The 16,961-nt window shown below is 42.5% G+C and overlaps 2 protein-coding genes across 3 annotated transcripts in view; both read left to right on the forward strand.

Annotated features, from left to right (window-relative positions):
- Positions 1–5,592, forward strand: part of FBXL8 (F-box and leucine rich repeat protein 8) — a 45,132-nt gene extending 39,540 nt beyond the window's left edge. For both annotated transcript variants that reach the window (XM_024202248.3, XM_026652871.2), the window contains exons 2-3: positions 1,285–1,515; positions 3,354–5,592. In XM_024202248.3, coding sequence (XP_024058016.1) covers positions 1,285–1,515; positions 3,354–4,329 — 1,207 coding nt within the window. In that variant the 3' untranslated portion in view covers positions 4,330–5,592. The remainder of the gene's footprint in view (positions 1–1,284; positions 1,516–3,353) is intronic.
- A 29-nt stretch (positions 5,593–5,621) lies between these two features.
- HSF4 (heat shock transcription factor 4) overlaps positions 5,622–16,961 on the forward strand; it is a 34,266-nt gene continuing 22,926 nt past the window's right edge. The window contains exons 1-5 of the mRNA XM_026652872.2: positions 5,622–6,700; positions 11,780–11,888; positions 14,656–14,783; positions 15,327–15,451; positions 16,519–16,594. Coding sequence (XP_026508657.1) covers positions 6,575–6,700; positions 11,780–11,888; positions 14,656–14,783; positions 15,327–15,451; positions 16,519–16,594 — 564 coding nt within the window. The 5' untranslated portion in view covers positions 5,622–6,574. The remainder of the gene's footprint in view (positions 6,701–11,779; positions 11,889–14,655; positions 14,784–15,326; positions 15,452–16,518; positions 16,595–16,961) is intronic.

A 16,961-nucleotide genomic window follows, 5' to 3' on the forward strand; every position in this document is an offset into this window, starting at 1 on the left:
TGAGGAAAAGAATCACATTTTTTGAAATGTTTCACTTTTTTTCCAGAATTTTGAAATTTGGAATTCACAAAAAAATTTCAACCAGCTTCTATGTTTGGTCGAAAAATGGAGTGGGTGGGGAAGGAAATTGGCCAAAGTTTGTCTAAACTTCCTTTTTTGTGTTTAAGAAAATAAGAATGGCCATATTGGGTCAGACCAACAGTATCTAGCCCAGTGTCCCGTCTTCCAATAGCGGCCAGTGCCAGGTGCCCCAGAGGGAATGAACAGAACAGGGCAATTTATCCAATGATCCCTCCCCTGCCATCCAATCCCAGCTTCTGGAAGTCAGAGGCTTCACCCAGATCATGGGTTTGCATCCCTGACCATCTTGGCTAATAGCCATTGATGGGCCTATCCTCCATGAACTTATCTAATTGTTTTTGGAACCCAGATATACTTTTGGCCTTTACAGCATCCCCAAGCTCTGCGTTGTGTGGAGCAGTATTTCCTTTTGTTTGTTTTAAACCTGCTGCCTATTAATGAGGCGACCCCTGGGTCTTCTGTTACACGAAGAGGTACATAACACTATTTCTCCACACCATTCCTGATTTTATAGACCTCTCTCATGTCCCCCTTTAGTCATCTCTTTTCCAAGCTGAACAGCCCCAGTCTTTTTAACCTCTCCTCGTATGGAAGCTCTTCCATCCCCTTAATAATTTTTGTTGACCTTTTCTGTACCTTTTCCAATTCCAATATATCTTTTTTGAGATGGGGTGACCAGAACTGCAAGCAGTGTTCCAGGTGTGGGCGTACCATGGATTTATATAGAGGCATTATGATATTTTCTGTCTTATTATCTATCCCTTTCCTAATGGTTCTTAACACTGTTGGATTTTTTGACTGCTGCTGCAAATTGAGCAGAAGTTTTCAGAGAACTATCCACAATGTCTCCCAAGATCTCTTTCTTGAGTGGTAGCAGCTAATTTAGAATCCATCATTTTATATGTATAGTTGTGATTATGTTTTCCAATGTACTTTCCATTTATCAACACTGAATTTCATCTGCTATTTTGTTTCCCAGTCACCCAGTTTTGTGAGATCCCTTTGTAACTCTTTGCAGTCTGCTTTGGACTTAACTATCTTGAGTAATTTTGTATCGTCTGCAAACTTTGCCACCTCGATGTTTGTTTTACAAATGTCAAAATTATGGTGAAATCTTCAAAATGTAAGAAAAAATTCGGACCCACTGTAATAGCATTATATCAAACTAGGGTTGGGTTGATGTGTTTCCTTTTTCTGCAACAGGGAGTCTAGGGAATTATTTGCAGTCTGGAAGGTGGTTCTCAGTGCTGCTGCCTGTCGGGTCAGAAAGATGCCTGCTCCAACATCAGAATTTTGGAACTACGTCCCGGAAGAAATCCTTGTCCATATATTTTACTACCTGTCTCTCCAAGACAGATACACAGCCTTCCAAGTGTGCAAACATTGGGCTGCAGCTGTTTCCACTAGCTCCGTGTGGCATTTCACAGAGATCAGGTGAGAGGAGGTAGTTTCTACTGTTTGTAGGTATCTGTGCAGTCAAGCATACAGCATCTCGTATAAATCTTGCAGTACAACTTGTTTATCTTAAAGCACCACTGTTCTTCATTCAAAAATCGCATTGCTGATGACAGCCTATAGATGTGAATACTTATAAACCATTGGAACAACTTACCAAGAGTGGTGGTGGAATCTCCAGCACTAGTAATTTTAAAACCAAGATTGGATGTTTTTCTAAAAGATCTGTTCTAGTTCAATTAGGAATTAATACAGGGAAGCCCTGTGGCCTGTGTTATACAGGTCAGACTAGATCAGTGGTTCTCAACCAGGGGTATGCAGAGGTCTTCCAGGGTGTGCATCAACTCATCTAGATATTTGCCTAGTTTTACAACAGGCTACATAAAAAGCACTCGCAAAGTCAATACAAAGTAAAATTTCATATGGACAAAGACTTGTTTACAGAGGTGGTGGAACTAGTGGTACTAGGGGTGCTGCCACACTCCCTCACTTGAAGTGGTTTCCATTGTATACGGGATTTACAGTTTGGTTTAATGGCTCTCAGCTCCCACACTGTACATATTGTTCCAGCGCCCCTGCTTGTTTATACTGCTCTATATACTACACGTTGAAATGTAAGTACAATATTTATATTCCAGTTGATTTATTTTATAATTATGGTAAAAGTGAGAGAGTCAGCAGTTTTTCAGTAACAGTGTGGTGGTGACACTTGTATTTTTATGTCTGACTTTGTAAGTAAGTAGTTTTGAAGTGAGGTGAAACTTGGGGGTACTTAAGACAAATCAGACTCCTGAAAGGGGTCCAGTCATCTGGACAGGTTGAGAGCCACTGGACTAGATGATCACAATGGTCCCTTCAGGCTTTATAATCTATGCAACTATGTAAGTAACAGTACCTCGTACAAGTAGCGGCTGTGTATGTGGTAGAGAAAATAGGGTTGGACGGGTGTTGTTTTTTAAAGTACGCACTAAGAATCATAAGTCAAGGAAAGGGATAAGTCGTGGCATTAGATGTGCTTTGAAAAGTGTCAAGGAGATACCATCATCATAATCCTCACCTAGCTTTGATATAGCGCTTTTCGTCCACCGATCTCATGGTGTTTACAAAGGCGCCCACTGTCGTTATCCCCATTTTAAAGAGTGGGAAACAGAAGCCCAGAAAGGGGAAAAGACTTGCCCCGGGACAGCAGGCAGAGCTGGGACTAGCCCCCAGGTCTCCTGAATTCCACTCCTGTGCTCTATAACACTAGGCTGCATTCGGGTGCAAAGGGAAAGCTTCAGCCAAGGTCACTGGAATGATTATCATGGTGCTGTTGAAGCTGGTGATCTGAGCTCTAGTGTATGAGACTGGAACTCACCTCCTCGGTCTGTACATAGTGACCGAGCCCCGTAACTAACTGTATTGTTATCTATTATTTGTATTACAATAGCACCTAGTGGACCAGCCAGAGATTGGGGCTCCATTGTGCCGTATACGGTATAAACACATAGTGAGAGAGAGTCTGTCCTGAAGATCGTATAACCTAAATAGACCAGACAGATAATGGTTGAGAGGAGAAACAGAGGCATAGAGCATGGAAGTCACTTGTCCAGCATCACGCAGCAAGTCAGTGGCTGGCTTGGGAGTAAAACCCAGGTCCCCTGACTCCCAGCCCAGCACTTGAGCCTCTAAACCAAGTAAGAACAAATCTCTAAGGCAGTGGAGGAGATAAATAATAAGTAAATAATAATAAAGGACAGTGATCCAAAGTATAGACGTTGTGCTCACTTGTTGCAGCTCCAGCAAAACAGCTAACTGTATTTATAATGCTCTTCCAGTTGTGATTCGGAGAACGAGGAGGGCATGCTGCAGAGTTTACACCAGTTCCTGAGCCAGATCAAACACCTGAAGATTGTGTTTGATCAGTCCAAGGAAATAAATCGGAAGAATGTCACCCATATTCTAGATCTGTTGGCCAGGCAGAACCACAAGCTGCAGAAGCTGTGCATCAAGTGCAAAGGGGAGAACCCTTATTTCTACTCTGGCCAGGACATCCTGCAGAGCATACGAAATATATGCCAGAGAGAAAACCAAATAGACCTTCAGCATATTGATTTCCGGAGAATGCCGTTCACCCTGGATGATGGGCTTGTTGGACTCATAGCCACCAGCAGCCCAAACCTGCGCAGCTTGTTCATCAACAACCGCACTCTGGTTTGCAACGTGAAGCCAGAAACCATCAGAGAGGTTCTGAATGTATGTCCTAAGTTGTCTACCTTGGGAGTCTACTATGCCAGCCTGTCTAATGATGTGTTTGCGGAACTGATCAAGCCAGAGAGAGGGGCTTTCACACGCTTAGATATTTTTTGTGAGCGCTTGGACAAATATATTCCAGTCATCTCTGAAGAGCTTTGGGCTGCCGTGATCCAGAAGCATCCTCAACTCTGTGTAGACCTGGAGTTTGATCACACAGTCCCTGCCTGGAAGATACCACGGATCCTAAAGCCCAATATACCCGTAGGTACTTTACAACTGAATACTTTTACGTACATGGTGAACCAGGTTAGGTTTGTCACCAGCAGTTACAGCAGGACCTTAAACAGGCTGGTGATCCACACGACCCCCTCGGACGATTTGAACTCCTCGCTAATAGACCTGGCAAGGAAGTGTGTCAATCTAACAGAGATTCATTGTTACTGTGTGGTTAGTCAGGAAGTGGTAGATACCTTCCTCGTACACTGCCCCCGTCTGAAACGATACACTCTCAAGATTACCAAAGAACATCACCCCTGGAAGCCGACAGTAGTTCAGTGACGTACCTGTTTTGACTAGAAGCAAGTTCGGAAAAAACATGTGGATACAAAGATTCCAAGTGAATGGAGTTTCAGAGATTTTAGGGTAATGCCTCAAAAACCACATCCCATACTACATCATCATCATCATCAGGAATCCCTCAAAGTCGAGGATGATTGTCTTTTCACGGCTTGTCCATTTCAAATTATCTGTGGGTCTGCTGATGGCTGATAAGGCCTATTCTGGAGCCGCAGACTCTGCCACGTTACAGACGTGTTTCCAAGCAGGGCGGGTGAACCTGGGGGATTGGTTCGGGCTATCGCAAACTCTTTCTGTTGCTTCCATGCTACTTACGCACTCACATTCAGACACACACAGGAACGTTCTCTCTCCAACCCCAGCCCGACTGCTGTAGAAACGGAGCATTTAGACTTAAAGACGATCTGCAAAGGGTTTTAAAAGAAAGGGGCTAGTGCTTTTTTTGTTTGTTTGTTTGTTTCTTTATTACATATAAAGAAAGCATGATATTTATGGTTTTTTTCCCCCCCTGGCTTTTTAATTAGCTTAGAAACATCAGGAATGTCATGTTTGCTCTTTCTGGGTATTTCTGGAGGACCGCGGGGATGATGATGATTATTTATTTATTTACCACTTACATTGTGATAGCACCCACAGGACAACCAGGTTGGGGCCTCATAGTGTTAGGTGCTGTAGAACACCTTAAATGAAGGGGTGAGGCTGTTGAATCATTAACAAAGGCTTTATTTATCCAAAATGTTAATTAGTCATTTAAGTTAAATGAGTGCTAGCAAAAATGTACAAAAACCGAAGAGTTTTAAAGGGTGTGACTAAAAACTCATTCCCAATGTTCCCTGTCTTGGCTCTTGTGCCAGCACTTCACTAGTTCTCCATTCAGCAAACCTTCCATCCTAGACAGGGCCTGAATTGCTAATGTAAAATAAAGGCAGGGAAACAACGCTTAAAATAGTAACGCATATGCCTGATTGATCTTCCTGGCTGCGCATTCTTTTCCTTGCGCTGAAATGCAATTTCCAGATGAGGGTTTGAGTATCTCATGCAAAGACCTCAAAGAAAACCATTTCTGATCTAACTGTGCCTTCGTTATCCCACTGGCATCACGTTGGAAAAGCACTAATGCTAATGACATGACACTCATGTTCTCCTCAGTCTTTTCACAAGGGAGCTTTCACCCTTTCAGGAGCGATAGTTACTTCTCACTTCAACAAAATATCCCACAATCCCACTTCTGCGTGAGCTGGTGTGTGTGTGTGTGTGTGTGTGTGTGTGTGTGTGTGTGTTTATCAGTCAAATGTGTCAGAGATCCCTGGTGCATATTGGAGAGAGATTTTTTAAAGCCTCATTTGGTTTGAAATGATCCTGGGCTCTGATTACATTGTCATCAAGTGCCCAGGAAACAACGTGTAGTGGACTGTGTTAACACAACAAATAAAGGGCGAGATTGTGGTGCTTTTACTTACCCGAGTGAGCGACAAGTCGTGTCCGATGGGAGCCGAGGAGAGTACTCGCGTGAGTAAGTGCTCCCCAACATGAATAAGGGCTTCAGAGTCTGGGAGAAATGAATCCAGCTGCTCATAACTAGCAGTGGGTGAGACACCTGGAATAATAATAAAGCAGATTGTGGCACCTGGGGGTTATCTGTTTTCATCATCTATTTTCACCCAATCCAGAGCTGTTTATCCAAAGCTCGTTGAACTCTGGGATTCAGATAACGTGGGACTCGGCTTTGGTTTTGCCCAGCCCGACTAAGGTTTGGCATGCTTAAAACCAGCCTTGATTTTGCCCATCTGGGGCTGCCCATGTTCAGAACAAGGAGCTCCTAACTAGTGTTTAAACTCAGTCCCTTCACAATCCAGTGTCGGTGCTTCCTGGCATCCTGCAAACATGCCAGCCAGGTGTTTTCTTAATTCATTCCAGTGATTTGCTAACCTCCCAGCCTAAGGTGTACAGCGTGTGTTCTCTTTGCATGACGCTGCATGTTTATTCACAGCATTGTGCGATCGGCTGCAGTGCATTTTAATTCTGTGCATTGTTCTCTGGGGCTGGTGATGCCGTTGTATTGTGCTGAGTTTTTAAGAGTGCGAACAGCACGGCTGATGTGACTGAGTGAGGGCCTACTCTCAGCTGGACCTGGATGAAACTAAATGGTTCAGTCTCCGTTACCCACACGCACAGCGAGACAGGCATATTGAAAGAGATGGAGTTAGTGTAACTAAAACATTGAAAAATGATGCAAGATTCACCCAGTTCCCTGGCAATGGATGGATACTCCAGTAATGTGCCAGCATTCCTGACTAAACTGTGGACGCTGGTGGAAGATCCTGAAACAAACCATCTAATTTGCTGGAGCACTGTAAGTAAAAGCTAATACCGGAGGTCACTTAAACTGCACGGGACAGCAGGACAAAAACAAGTCCAGAGCATCTAAAAGATGATACTCTGTAGCATTTATCTAGCACTTTACATTTTCAAAGTACCTTGCCAGCGTTCGCTGAAAAAGAGCGAATGTTCTTTAGAGAGACTTTTATATACACACTGAATATTATGCTTGTTTGTGTTAAAGACAGGCCAAGATTTTCCAGGTGACTAATGATTTTGGGGGGGGGAGGAGAGGGTCCTTGATTTTTTTGGTGTCCAGCTTGACACCTTAAATGGGCCTGATTTTCTGAAAATAAGTGCCAACCCTCTGAAAATCAAGCTCCTTTAAAGGGTCTCAAGTTGGACCCCCAAATCACTAGTCTCTTTTACTAAGCACTTGAACTAGTATGTATGTAGACACGGCGACATGCATATCTATTGGCAGTTTGGCTATTTTTATTTTTAATAGGTTTGTTTGTTTTATTTTTGTGATGTTTCTTACTGTTTATCATTTGGGGCTTTTAAACGCTAAGTGCAATTAAAGGACTAACGTCGTTTGACTCTCTAGCATTTTGAAATCGTATTGTGCACTTGACTTTATTAACAGTTGTTACAAATAGACATGATTTATTTTTCAGCAGAGAATTATCCAATATGTTGTGTTTATACACTCACTTTCCACAAAAGGAACTATAATTAAAGCATACTTTAAAAAAAATATTTTGATGTCAGCCTCTTTGTCATGTTTTTAGCCACGGGAACATTGTTCAGCACAGTTTTCATTCCGAATGCATGGGATGGGATGTAAGCTGCATTTCTATCTCTAAACAGAAAGTTATATTCTGTTCATTAACCACCACATGAATCCTGTGTTATAGGCCCATTTCCTTACTTCATTTTATCATAGGGTTTATACATAATTCACTTTAAAGAAGGGCTTTCATAATGGGGAGAAATTTTTAATCTATAAATAGTCGCTTTTTCTTTACACTTTTTTTTTGTAATTTTCCAGACCCACTTGCATATGGTGCATTATTATTTTTGATCTCCCCCCCTCTCCTTTCTAGCCCACCTATAGTACTGTGACGACAGAGTGCTGAATCCGTGATATCGCAATCATGTCAGTGATTACAGCCTGTAAGAGCATCAAGAGGATTTTAAATAGGGTGTGTTTAATTAAGCATGTGAATGAGTGAAATTGAAATTTTCACCTTTGCATATGTTAGCGAATTCTGGCTTCTGCTAACCTATTAGTAGGTATCAACAGAGAAGTTGCTATGAATCATTTCAGCCTATAGATTATTAGCAAATTGTTCGTTTTGACTACTCATTATTCATGGTACCTGATGTCTCACTGAAGTCACATGGTATTGCTTCTGGTCCTTAACCGGATAGCAGCGGGAATAAGTAATGATGAATAGCGAATACACTTGTCCATACTTGAATACTGTTATATTTTAATAAAGGGAAGCCATTTCCCAAATATTTATCTGTACAAAAAACCATCTATATAAATATTTGCAAATAGAGAATAATAAGGGGATCAAACATGGCTGAGCCGAACCGCCAGTCAGAATTTGATTGCATGTTTCTGAACATGCATTTTCTTTGCAGTCTTGAATCAGCTGTTGTTATGACTTAACTGCAATAGCAAATGGAAGAGGCTGGGTTGAGAGGCCCCATTCAGACTCCGAGATCTGCCACCGCAGCAAAGAAATCATAAGGAAAATGACGAGGGCAGTAGGGTTTGGCAGTGTCCCACCCTTGAGTGACAATATGTAGCATATAAGAAAATAAGGCAGCATCTCTTCAAATCAATTGTGAGCCCTCTAGCGGCACTTACTTGTTCTGTGTTTTAGAAGGTGCCAAAAACCAGCCAGTCCAGCCAGCACTGTGTATGTAGAGAGGCCTTGCATGTCAGTAACAATGGTTATTTGGGACCCAGCCGGGTCCATAGGGTTTCTGCATATTGCTGTGGTGTAAAAATCAAAAGACCCAATCCTGGTTGTTAATAATTCTGTTGAAAATAGGTTTGGCTGAGACAAGGAAGCCCAGGTGATACCATTAATGGTAATACTGAACACCGCAGTGGAAAACTGCAGCCACATCACCATGAAGGACTGTGTGCGTATTGCTTTCACAGCAGAGAATCCCAGTCCACTCCCCGTGTTTTAGCTTCCCCTGTCTTCATTGCATGGATACTATTCGTGGCTTATCAACGGTTGTCTTGAAGCATAATCTAAACAAAGAGCATGGGGGCATGGAGATCTAGGGTTAGATGTAGTATCATAGAAATGTAGGACTGGAAGGGAATCTCAGGAGCTCACCTCACCCAGCCCCCTGCGCTGAGACAGGACCAAGTAAACCTGTTTGTCTAAATAGCGGATCATTTCCCCATCTCTGGTATAGTGCTATGCTTCTGGCCCACCCCCAAAATTGTGTGTGTTCGACCTATATGCGTGGGTCCAGTGTAGAAGCGAGGACAAGAATAATGCAGGGGTGTTCATCAGAATGTGTTCTCCAGCTGGAAAACAGTCCAACGCAGCGTAAAAATGTCCTGCATCCTTCCCTCCACTCAGCATCCACCCTCCTGATAGAACAGGGCGGTAGGGTGTGACAGTCCCCGTTTGGCAAAGACGAGACTGTCCATCCCAGCCCAGTTAGTGGCCCTGCTGATAAGGGCATGCAATCGAAGGTATGACTGCACCGTAATCTAGCTAGCTTGAATAACAATAGCGCTGAAGCTTTGGCAGCACGGGCTATGGAAGACCACCTCTAACACTGGGTATGTACTTGAGTGGCTAGTCCCGGGCACTGTTGCTTCATTGCTATTGTAATCAAGCTCGCTAGTACAAAGATAGTTTGGGCATGGCTACATGTAGTGCTGCCACACCTCTGATTATAGTGTAGACCTACCGTAACTTCACTGAAATGCTCTGGTGGAGGCATTGCACCCTCTTTTCATAGAAATGTAGGGCTGGAAGGGACCATGAGGTCATCTAGGCCAGCCCACTGCGCTGAGGCAGGAGCAAGTAAACCTAGACCATCCCTGACAGGTGTTTGCCCAACCTGTTCTTAAAAACCTCCAGTGATGGGGATTCTGCAACCTCCCTTCGAAGCCTATTCCAGAGCTTAACTACTCAGGTAGTTAGAAAGTTTTTCTTAATATCGAACCTAAATCTCCCTTTCTGCAGATTAAGCCCATTGCGTTTTGTCCTACCTTCAGTGGACATGGTGAACAATTGATCCCCGTCCTCTTTATGACAGACATTAACATAGTTAAAGCCTATCAGATTTTCCCCCCTCCCCCCACCAGTCTTCTCAAGACTAAACATACCCAGTTTTTTTAACCTTTCTTCACAGGTCAGGTTTTCTAAATCTTTTATCATTTTTGTTGCTCTCTACTGTCGCTACTACCGCCCAGCCGGTTAGTCCCCATTTTGTATCTGTGCATTTGATTTTTCTTTCCTAAGTGTAGTACTTTGCACTTGTCTTTAATCTTGTTGATTTCAGACCAATTTGTAAAGGTCATTTTCAATTCAAATCCTGTCTTCCAAAGTGCTTGCAACCCCTCCCCCACAAATTTTAGAAGCATATTCTCCACTCCATTGTCCAAGTCATTATTGAATAGTACCGGAAAGACCCTTATAGGACCCAATTAGATAAGTCTCCCTATTTTAGTAGCAAAGCATTGATAACTATACTTTGAATATGGTGTTTCAACCAGTTATGCACCCACCTTATAGTAATTTCATCTATACCATATTTCCCTAGTTTGCATATGAGAATGTCATGTGGCACTGTGTCAAATGCCTTACTGAAATCAATAAATATCATGTCTACTGCTTCCCTGCATCCATTAGGCCAGTAACCCTGTCAAAAAAGGAAATTAGGTTGGTTTTGCATGATTTTTTTCTTGACAAATCCATGCTGGTCAGTCTTTATTATCGTCTAGGTCCTTACAAATTGATTGTTTAATCATTTGCTCCAGTATCCTTCCAGGTATTGAAGTTAGGTCTATAATTCCCTGGGTCCTCTTTGTTTTCCTTTTTAAAGATAGGCAATATGTTTGTCTTTCTCCAGTCTTCTGACACCTCACCAAGTTCTTGAAGGTAATCTCTAACGGTTCCGAGATCACTTCAGCTAGTCCCTTCAATGCCCTAGGATGAATTTCCTCAGGCCCTGCTGACTTGCATATATCCAGTTTACCTAAATAGTCTTTAATCTGATGAAGCCATATTGGCCTCTTACTATTCTTGCTATCTTTCCTTTGCATGGGATAGTTTGCTGTTGCACCTTTAATATTGTCTCTTTGAAAAACTCCCTGCACTCCTGAACTCCTTTTTCCCCCATGGGACCTTACCTACCAGTTCTCTGAGTTTAAGTCTGCCTTTTGGAAATCTATTGTCCCTATGCTGCTGCTCCTTTCCTAAAAATCATGAAATTTATCATTTCATGATCATTTTCACCCAAGCTGTCTTCAACCTTCTCATTTGCAACCAGTTCCTCTTTGAGTCAGAATCAAGTCTAAAATGGCACCCTGGTTACTTCCTCCACCTCCTCGCTGGCTGGCACATACACTCAACTTTGCGTCCCAGCATGCATGGCTTTGCCATACTCATGTCTGCACAGAAAGGAAGCCTTAAAGTCAAAGTCCCATGGAAGCAATCTGTCTAGGTATAGCTACCATGCAATAATAATATATAACTTTCCCTCAGTCCATGTCAAAGCACTTTAGAAAGGAAGTCCATATCATTATCTCCATTTTGCAGCTGAGGAAACTGAGGCACAGAGCAGGGACGTGACTTGCCCAGGGTCACCCTGCAAGCCAGTGGCAGAGCCCAGAATAGAGCTCAGGTTTCCTGAGTTCAGTATCCTATCCATTGGATCACACTGCTACCCCATACTCGCCACCATTGCATCTCAACCTCACTGTATCTGATCACCTTGACAGTCACGGGTCTAAGTAATTAACTCAATCTGGCCATCTCCCATTTCATTGGCTCGCACATGCCTCTGGGGATTCCAGAATTACTGTGTGATTTTTTTTCTTTTCTTCCTATCTTCTCTGCAGAATGGCACCAGCTTCCACGTTTTCGATCAAGGTCAGTTTGCCAAGGAGGTGCTGCCTAAGTATTTCAAACACAACAACATGGCCAGCTTTGTCCGGCAGCTGAACATGTGTAAGTAAAACTCCAATGCCTGAGTGCACTATAATGGAGACATCATCTGGGAAAGAAGGGAATAAAATAAGCATAAGAATAACAGATAAATTTAAGTATAAGAGCCAAGACCCAGATATGAGACTCCGCGTTCCACAGAGGCTCAAATTGAAGGGCACAAGAAAAATGATATGGATTAAATTCTTTTTCTTAAATAATTTTGCCTTACCCTTCATATTAAGATTTAGCATTTCTGCAGCAACTAATGTACGATAATATAAATGAGATGGTGCCAACTGTGTGTGGCCTGAATTATGTGTCTAAATGAAGGCCTTCCCTTGTAAAGACAGAAAGTTGTGCAATATGGATAAAGAATTGTTATAGAAGGCTGCAGATTGATTAAAGGCTTCTGATGAATTCATAGGTCATGAGAAAGGCTTGTTACCAGAACGCAGGAGTGAGATTTCCTTGTGCTGTATTTATATTAGAGCACACAGATTACTTTAATTGTAAACAAAGTTTCCATTCCAAAGTTTTCGGCTTACAGTCAGTCTGATGACACATAATTTGTCATTTGCTTTATATAACATGTTATATCAGAATTTTCAGAAACCCTATTGATATTCTTGCCCAGTAGCAGAATCTTAAAAGCACAATCTTCACCCATGCCCAGGGTTTGGTTGTACTGAGAACAGTTCTCATCCGTCATCAGTAGGAGGTCATTTTTGTTAGAAAACCAGTTTTTATATGCCCCTTGACTGGTCACTTAATACATTTTCCTCTATGTTATATAGCAGGGGTAGGCAACCTATGGCACGCGTGCTGAAGGCGGCACGTGAGCTGATTTTCAGTGGCACTCACACTGCTTGGGTCCTGGCCACCGGTCCGGGGGGCTCTGCATTTTAATTTAATTTTAAATGAAGCTTCTTAAACATTTTGAAAACCTTATTTACTTTACATACAACAATAGTTTAGTTATATAGTATAGACTTATAGAAAGAGACCTTCTAAAAACGTTAAAATGTATTACTGGCACACGAAACCTTAAATTAGAGTGAATAAATGAAGACTCGGCACACCGCTTCTGAAAGGTTGCCGATCCCTGTTATATAGCATATTATGGCATAGCTCATAGTTTAGGCCAATATCCGAGAGTCCCAGGTATGGTTTAGATAAGTGGTTTAGATAAGTGACCACAAGCATCCAAGGAAAGATTTTCAGAGGCACAAAGGGCAGCTAGGTGTCCAACTTTTGCTGAAAGTCAATGGCACCTAACTGATTTTTACCTCTGAAAATCTCCTACTAAATCTCTGTAGTCAAAAAATCAGAGTGGAGATTTTGTAAGAACTGGTCTAGCCCTTCCTAGTATTTTGTTACTTCCAGGCTTGCCAAAACTATGAAGAACAGTTCATGGGGGTGGGGGGGAGAAGAAAAATAGATTTTAAGATGTATTGAGTATTTTTCACTATGGCAGGTAAACTGTTGTTATCAGCTGGGTGAAACCTTGTCATGGGATTCAGAGACTCTAGGGTGAACTCACCCTATAGTTAACATAATTGTAAGCATAAGCCTGACCTAAGTCAAAAGGAGTGCATGAACCTGCCCAGGGGCTTTGCTGAATATCATTTTGGGGAAGGGTATATGCAGTGCTTAATTTGCAATGAAAGAGGTACCGGGGCTCAAGCAATTAGATGCCAGGGCTCAAGCAATTTTTTTACTTTCGTAAGTGACTAAGCAAGCCCAGAGGTGCCAGGGCTATGAACTGCCAAGCGTAAAGGTTTATTCTGTGTAAATAAACAAAACTGCACCAGTTTATCTTCAATTTCAACTTCCAGCTGCAACACCCACAGGGCCTCAAACAGTAACTAGCTGCTAGGGGCAACACTATCACATGCTTTCTTTATTTTTAATACATCTGCAAGGTATTAATATTTTGAAGCACCGGTTGAAGTTTCAACAGCATTTCACGTGTCCCATTCCTAAAAATCCTCAAGCAACTACAGAACATGTGATCTGTGTCGTTAGAGTGTTTTTTGGGTAACAAAATATCCCAGTAGTAGGTGCTGGATTTAGGGGGTGAAATTCACCCCTGTGCAGAGGCCAGCACAACACCTAGGCACTGCGTATGTCCTATTTTGAGGTCTTAAATAGAATGTCAGAGGTGCTTTGCCCTCTGCCTGGTGATGAACTCCAGCCTTAATTACATTTTTATTTTTCACAAAAGCATTACAAGGTAAAGGTGGGCTGTGGATGTTTACATGAGAATTAGAAATGGCCCTTTCAACTGAAGGCCAGCAGTTTAAATGCAGCCTAGGTTAAAAAATGGTTTCTCTCCAAGATCTGTTCAGTAGCCCAGGTGGAATGAGTGCTAATGGGCAAGTTGGTAACAAACAAGAGTCACCATCATTACAACTGGCACTAATTAGCAGCCCCATTCAGCAGAGAGGTGCCGGGTTGAATTGGTTGTAGAGACTGTACTACCATCTCAGCATCAGGTGCCTCCAGTTTGTGGTTTGAGGCGTATTTGGCTAGATAAATTAGCATCTCTGGCCCATCTCTGCCACTGGCGTGTTAAGGACCATGTGAGCTAACCAATGAAGGGTTCGCTCCTTGCAGCATATTTGCAATATCTAGGACAACACTCAGGCAGAAATTAGGAGCAGGGGAAAGGAAACTACACTTGAAAATCAGTGGGTAATGGGGGGAAGGCTAATTCAAACATTGGGATTCTTTGTTCTTCCCAATCTATATGATCTACATGGTTCTCACCAGTTCTGTTTACATTTAGATGGCTTCAGGAAAGTGGTAAATATAGAGCAGGGTGGCCTTGTCAAGCCTGAACGTGATGACACTGAGTTCCAGCATCTTTATTTCCTACAAGGCCACGAACACCTCTTGGAACACATCAAAAGGAAGGTGGGAATTGAGTGAGAGCTGCACCTCCTCTCCTGGGGCGCTGATGTGCATGGGGTCTAATTGTGTCATTAGAGGAACGGGCAGGGTGATGGAAGGCTGCTAGAAAGCTTGCACCGTTAGCTAACCTCACTTCCTAGAATCGCTGACATTAGGGATGTAGAAGGCCCGGGTAGATCATCTAGTTCATCTCCTTAGTGCTAGTGCTGGATTGATCCTTAAAGTACCATTTTTGTCCAGTTCAGTTTTAAATAACTCCAGTGATGGGTCTTTCACCACAGCTACTAGGATGCTAGTCCCTAGCCTAATAGACCTCACTATTAAAGAATTTTTCATGCTCTTCAGCCTCTGTTTACTTTCCAATGCCCCTAGCTATGACCCTTTGGGGCCACCCCGAACTCTTAAAACGGTGTCTCCTGTTCCAATATATCATCACTTAATAGCCCAGGCTGTAGCTGATACTCCTGCTTAGAAACCATTGCAAAGCTCTCATCCCTGTGCATAATGTCTTGCGGTAGTAAATTCTGCCTCATGTGCTCCTCTCAGGTCTCTGTCGTGAAAAGCGAGGAAACGAAGATGCGCCAGGAGGATCTCAGCAGGTTGCTCTACGAAGTCCAGATTCTGAGAAGTCAGCAGGAGAACATGGAGTGTCAAATGCAGGACATGAAGCAGTGAGTTGATCGCATTCACATTGCTCCTACGTGTTTGCTTCGTGACATAGTTGCAAACCCTGGGGAGTATTTGTAAGACCTATGGACCTCTGGGAATTATATCATGCACATCCAATACGATCTTTTAAAATGAATTCCCTCTGTGCTATAAACATTTGTTTTATGTCCAATGAAGTATTGGGTTTTGGTCTTCCTTTCCATTTTGAATTTATAAAAGGAATTTAAAAATTGCATTCAATGAATTAAAATCACATGCCACAAATAATGAGAAGTGAATAGTCAACATGAACAGACTGCAAACAGCCCACAGGCTGAAAAATTGTACTTCCAAACTATTCCACAAATCCCTACAAATAATGGTATCAGAATACAGTCACAAATGAGTGGTGGGCAAATAGGGCTGTATTCGCTGGCTATTTTTACCCAGTGAATTACTTGACCAGCTCTGTCTATAACTTGTCTTGTGCCAAGTTCTAAGGCACTGAGAATTATGGCTGTTCTGAGACCACTGCACAATGAAGGCACAGAAGCATGCACTAAGGATGGAGCCTCCGTGCTGGATTCACTAGTTCTTAGCGTTAAAAAGAAGACCCTTGAGGCCAAATTTTCAAGAAAGCCTATAAAACTGCTCACATAAAACCTGTGCATACAAGCTATGTGTGTAGGTGGACAATTTGATTTGCAGACACAATTTGAGAGGTCCCTTTGAAATATCGTCTCATTGGGGTTGGGAGGGATTGAATTTACATGAGTGCCATTTCAGTCGAAGTGGAAAGAAGTATAGTGTTGCCAAACCAGTCAGAAATCACAAATGATTTTGGATTCTTTTTATTTGCCTTACGTTTGTTGAACTTTTTGTGGGTTGTATTTTCAAGCTTTCTCTGCAACCAGGAAGGCCAACTACTTATTTTAAATAGATATAATATGAAGGTTGAGACGCTCAGATAATCACGTCTCCAGCATCTGGGGTTTTAAGAAAAGATACACATCTCACACAGTCGGCCGCGGCAGCGAACGCCAGGCCTGTGGGTGGGGATGCCTGTGTGATGTTTCTGTTTCCCTTTCAGACAGAATGAAGTCCTGTGGCGGGAAGTTGTATCTCTCAGGCAGAATCATTCTCAGCAACAGAAAGTGATCAACAAGGTAGCGATCAGCCCAGCTTGGCTCAGATAACCGTAAAGTTGTATTGAACTGTGTTATGCAGACTATCAGAAAGATGTAGTTAAGTCTCCCTATTCCTGTCCAGAGCCTACATTATATTTTGTTCAGTCTCTGTCATTGCCATGTATGTATTTTCCCTCTTTCCTAATTGCACTGCACATGGCTCTCCTGAGTGCTAATAGGAGGTCTGTGTGACAGGCGGAGAATTGTATCACCTTTGGCCATATCTGGTTTTACAGCCAGGCAGCCCTAGGATAGCATTAGGGGAGCTCAGACTTAGCGTCTAGCTCTGTGCTCATGTATAAAGAAGGGTAAAATCCTTAAGCAGATGAATTTGTATTGCTCCTTA

This window comes from Terrapene carolina, unplaced genomic scaffold (assembly GCF_002925995.2).
Source record: "Terrapene carolina triunguis isolate 2854851 unplaced genomic scaffold, T_m_triunguis-2.0 Scaffold130, whole genome shotgun sequence".
NCBI lineage: Eukaryota > Metazoa > Chordata > Testudines > Emydidae > Terrapene > Terrapene triunguis.